This window comes from Perca flavescens, chromosome 5, assembly GCF_004354835.1.
Source record: "Perca flavescens isolate YP-PL-M2 chromosome 5, PFLA_1.0, whole genome shotgun sequence".
Taxonomy (NCBI): Eukaryota; Metazoa; Chordata; class Actinopteri; order Perciformes; family Percidae; genus Perca; species Perca flavescens.
Window position 1 is genome coordinate 6,160,678 of NC_041335.1, and position 5,491 is coordinate 6,166,168.

General features: G+C 41.9%; 1 protein-coding gene across 1 annotated transcript; it reads left to right on the forward strand.

The window, feature by feature from the left end:
- Positions 1-4,067: 4,067 nt before the first annotated feature.
- On the forward strand, positions 4,068-5,098 carry tcima (transcriptional and immune response regulator a). The gene has a single exon (XM_028578799.1). It carries the CDS (start codon positions 4,200-4,202, stop codon positions 4,500-4,502), a length of 303 nt encoding a protein of 100 aa, XP_028434600.1. The 5' UTR covers positions 4,068-4,199; the 3' UTR covers positions 4,503-5,098.
- The last annotated feature ends 393 nt before the right edge of the window (positions 5,099-5,491 follow it).

The following is a 5,491-nucleotide window of genomic DNA, read 5'->3' on the forward strand; positions in this document are numbered from 1 at the left end:
CCCTTGGGCCCCTGTGGTGCAGCCAACTGTGACCCAAGCAGCAGTAGCCGGATTGAGCCGGTTCAGTGTAATGGTGCCTTGCCTTCCACCAAGGCAAGTTATTTAATCAGTTATTTAATCTGCACACACAAGCCAGTCACTGGGGGAGGTCAGATTAAGTGAGGAGCAGAGAAAAGAGGAAACATGAACTCTGCTTTGCATGCAAGTGTCAACGCTTGGTCTATTGATGCTGCTCACCCCAGCAGGTTATGAAACATGTATCGCTCCAACCCATCTCATTAAATAAAAGACATGGTGCGTCCCCTAATAGCCTTAGTGCAGGTTTCGAAACAATTCACTTGAAATTGAGCTCATTTGAACTGCATTATATGTAAGAAATGAGCAAGACATAAAAACAAAAGAACAATACTTTATGAGGCAGCTGCAGTTTTTCTGATGATTAGATTGTAAGAAAGTCTAAGCCATGCTGGGTTTATAGTCTGCTTGCAATGTGTCACGATGTACTTCAAGTAAAATGTTACCCATTTCACCCTTTTCTGGGAAATCTTACCCTGATTAACATTTTGCAACTATTATTTTCAACTCATATTTACCGTAATTGTCCAAGTTTTTATTGCCCAAACTGGGCCCCCTGCTTGCACATTGCCCTTAATACTACATCAAATTCCTGAATTTTATTTCTGTTTTTAGTGAGTCAAAGTTGACCTGTGTTAATATCAGGCAATCAGACATGACACCCACAGTGACAGTTAAATGTAAGTAATGCTAACATGCCCCACTTCTAGCCCCTGGCAGAGAGTTGAAAAATGTAAACTTTTGGTAAAACGTGCTCTTAACTGCAATTTTTTACCCAAACGTCCAATCACAGTGGAGGAGGAGCGGGTCGATAAAAATATTTATGAAATTTTCAGCTGGGAAAAATGCTTTGGTGGACAGGCTACCTAATGAAAGTGATTGTCCAACCAATGAGAATTTGGTCATACCAGAGCATAAAAGCCATCCAATTGACCAACCGACCTGGAGACTTCAGCCCAACTTTTTAACTGCTTAACTGGTTAATAGTTAAGCAGGGCCAGCAGATTTCCTTCTCATGAATTTAAGTATTTTTATCTTCCTCATAATCCTAATAAGGGTTTATCAATATAGCATTATGTTTTTTTTCGTTTTCTGGTGGGTTTTAAACACCAAATCATATGACTGTGAACTCAAAGGTCAAAGTCTTGACTGTGAACCAACCTCTGATAAAGCTGTCTCTGCTTACCTCATGTGTTGAACATTGAAATTGTCTCGGATATCTGGGACATGTGCCGATTACACAAGACAAATAGTAAACAGCAATTGAGGCATGTCTAAAACACAGCGTGTCCATTTTAGAGAAAAGCAAACACGATGAGATCTGTTATTCAGTATCTCTGAATTACAGAGGATTGAACGTGTCCAAATAATGTCATTTTGTCTTTGTACTGTATGTCACATTCTGTTTTTACAAGCATCATCAATCAATTTAAATAGCTCACGTTACTGTATTGTGTGAACAGTTCATATTTTACGTGGCGTCTTCTTTAATCGGGGTGCAAATTCTCCACCAAAACAAGTTCCTTCCAGAAACACTTTTTTTTCAGCAGAGCCAGTGCATGAGCCAGCATAGCTGATTCCAGAGTTTAGCGCCGCCCAAGACGGTTATGATTGGTTTAAAAAGAAAGGTTCTGTTTGTTTTCCCCTATCCTGCAATGTATGTGTGGAGGAGCCAGACTTACTCCGCAGACTGATCCAAGACATGGTGTATGAAATGAAAATGATAAAAAGATAAGGGAAATACAGTAATTAAAAATAAGTATATACTGTACAGAAGTGATCAGACTATCAAACATCAAACAGGGCAGGCTGTGAAGCTATTCATGTCTGGCTACCTGGTGCGTTGGCCTATGCGTGGGGTAATGTTTCACTTCAGTTTCACTTCATCTTTGGTTCATTGTTGGACTCAGCACACAAAGTCAATGCCACACTGTTTCCTGTTGTTTCACAAACTGTCAGGTCATGATAGTTTGGAGCATTTCAAAATCTTGTCCTGATTTTAGGTTGACTGATTTTGTAAACGAGAAAGACTAATGCCTATTTGCATGCCTGCACTAGCCATGCAGAGCAACAGGTAAATTCCTGCTGATGACAAGCTGATTGGCCTGGAGCGTCAGACCAGGGTTAACCACTAGAAAACCATGGGACCAGCCAACATTACTGTCTTTACAATGCTGTAGTGGGCTTTAAAATGAAGACATTGGTATGACATGAAACTAGACAGTCTAAGAAAATAACCACCATAGCTTTTTTGGGAAGTGGGCTGAATAACTCTCCAAATTCTTGCAAAATATTTGCGAGGGAAAGACTAGCAAGGCCATTTCCAAAGGCGTTCCTTGACCTATTTCATCCTATTTACCTATTTTAATTATTATCCTAGTTTGGACCTGCATTCTTGTAGGTCAAAACATCTCATGCTAGAGACAAATAATTCTGGAGGTGGTTTCAGAGAAATGTAGCTACTATCATATAGTATAGTACAACCATAAACAAAGACGGTGAAAAGGGAATCACAGAGAAATTGGTCCAGATAGATAAGGCTGAACATTGACCGTGTTGACTCTTAACACTTGGTGCAAGTTTCAACCTACTGCCTCCTTTTCTTATCTGTTATCTGGACTATTTCTGGGACATTAGGGAGCGTCGTTATGTAATTTGAGCCAAATGTTAAACATCTGTGGAATCTTATCTTTAAGGGATACATGAGGGAGTTTCCCCATGGGGAAAAAGATGACAAATCTTTGACCCCCAGTTAAATTTAGTGCCCCTTTTGTTATGATAAACCATGAATGCTTGGTGTGGAGAGGAGAATAGGGTCAGCAGCTCAAGGCTCCAGTTTCCGTCTACTCACAGAAATCTCATTGTGCATTGCTTGTTCTCTCGTGCCGCGGGGAAGACTTTGGGGTCATAAATATGCTGTTTCCACCAGGCGACACTTTTTTTTTGTGGAAGTGCAGTGACATTGTCTCTCTCCATGCCAGCTTGAGACAGACATGTATCCTGTGGCGACACATTGTTCTGAAAGTCCTAGAAAACAAAGCTGTCAGCAAGGATCTGGGTATTGGTTCACTTTAGACTCAGCAAGGATCATTGGTTCATTGTTCGACTCAGCACACAAAGTCAATGCCACATGCCGGGCATACCGTACATGAACTGAATTCTGCAGACCCCTGGAGAAGGAAATACACTTCCTGAGCCACTTATGACCATTGCTTTTGACAGTTTTTTTACTCCATATAAGGGACTAGGCTGTGGTCACACTTTTAGAAGGGACCATTTTGAGGAAAGCATTTGAGTTACATCAGCATGAGACTGACACTTGTTGTTTATGAGGAGAGTTGCCGCTCAAGGGGGAACGCCTTGCAGCCTTATCAACACAGATCAGACAGGCTGCATTGGCCGTAAACACAACTCACTAACCCCACCATCTGAAGTCTAAAATGTGAGTCATATATTTTTAGCACTGCTGACTGGAAAAGGGAGATATAATCTTCTGTAGCAATTTTGGAAACAGTAAACCAAACACACTTCAGTAACCTGAAGGTTGATTACTGTGTAAATTTCACTTCCAAAATAACACTTCAAAAAATAGATACTGTACCATAAGTGCAGACAAATATTTAACATACAAAATGCACAATGGGTTTATGATGACGCTTAGATTAAAATAAAGTAGACTGCAACAGTAAACATCTGCTTACGAATGCATACATTATAAGACTTTGCATTTGGATTACATTTAGGCCTACATTACAACACTCTTATAATACCACAGTACGCTATTTATTTAATTCAAATATCATTCAGAGAGATGAAGTGATAGGCTATACATATAGCACAGGGGTTTCATCACTCAGACTGCCGTGCGTGTTTGGAATGTTGCTGCGCACAGAGACAGAGAGGCGGCGCTCTGTCTGCTTCACTTGCTGCGATGTCACCGCTAGAAGTGCGTCCCGGAAGAGCGAACCTCCCACCGCAGCCCTATAAATACTCAGCTCTCCGCTACTCGCTCATTACTCACCCAAGCCTAAAGCAGTGCGCACCTAACAACTCATCCTCGCCGAGTTGGAGGGCCACACTTGGAGCAGAGAAACCAGGACATCCAGCCGAGAAACAAAGACAAGATGTCGTCCTACATGTCATCCGAATGCCACCGTGTCAGCCCAACTGTCCACGGCAACAAGTTTGACACGGCGCACCGTAAAAAGGCCGTGGCCAACATTTTCGAAAAGGTCAACCAGGACTCGCTGATGAGACTTTTCCAGAAAACGGGCGACATGAAGGCAGAGGAGAGAGTGAGGAGCATCTTCTCCTACACCCAGGACCCGGAGGAGACGGCCCGTGCCCTGATGGCTCTGAAGCAGCGAAAGAAGGACAAGTTCCTCCAGATCGCGGGCATGGTCCGTCAGCTGCTAACAATGAGTTGACTGTGTTTTACCAGTGCTATACTGCCTGTGTCTATGTCGGCTCACGTGTGAGCCGAATGTGAAAACACTCCCAATATGACTGGGTTACCGCCGCAGATGCGGCTCACCTTTCGCCTGAAAAAGGAGCGTCAGGTGCGGAGGAGAATGCGCAGCCGGCCGCCTGGAGGGGCAACATGCTGTAGCTGTCGCCTCGTGGATGGAGGTGACAGCGGAGAGTCCTGCCTGAAACGGATGAGGCATGACGAACTGACTGGGAATATGAAGGGCATACACGACTTTCCTGAGACTTGAATTTATGAATGCATTCCTGTGGATGCCTGACTGTGAAGCAGCCCATTGTACAGTTGCACATTACGTCGGTGCATGGCTGCAATATGAGACTTTATAGTGCCGAAAAAACGTTGCCTACAGGAAAGTCTGTCCTGAACACATGCCTTGTCTCTCATATTCACTTTTGTAATACGAAAACTACTCATTAGTGGCCACTAATGTGTTATTGTCACAAAATGTTATAGCACAATAATTTGCATTGATGATATGTTCCTTTGTTTGTAATTTTTTATAAATAAATTATTTCATTCTATACAAAAGTTGAACCTTGTTTGTCTTTATTACACAGGTCATTTACATGGATTTCGCTTGTGTGGCTTTAATGCCAATATTTGGTTATCACATCAGGTCATATAAGGTCAATAGCATCCTGTTTAGTTATGGTATACACATGTTAAGTAGGCATACTGGCAGGCTGAATAATGGTTCCATTATGTTAAGAGAAACACTTTATGGGGCATCACAATGGTGTTTACCTTTATCACTCAAGAATTAGTGAGATGTCAAACCACAAGCATGGACTGCAAAAACAAAAGAGATACATCAGTGTAAGCATAGTGACATCATCTTCTAATTCTGGTACAAAATTGGACCTATTTTCTTAAAAAATGATACATTTTTATTTAAGATTACTTGTCAACGTGATTTTTTTTTTTTAA

Coding starts and splice junctions, on each gene's coding strand:
- tcima (XM_028578799.1), top strand. CDS start 4,200: ATGTCGTCCTACATGTCATCCGAATGCCACCGTGTCAGCCCAACTGTC.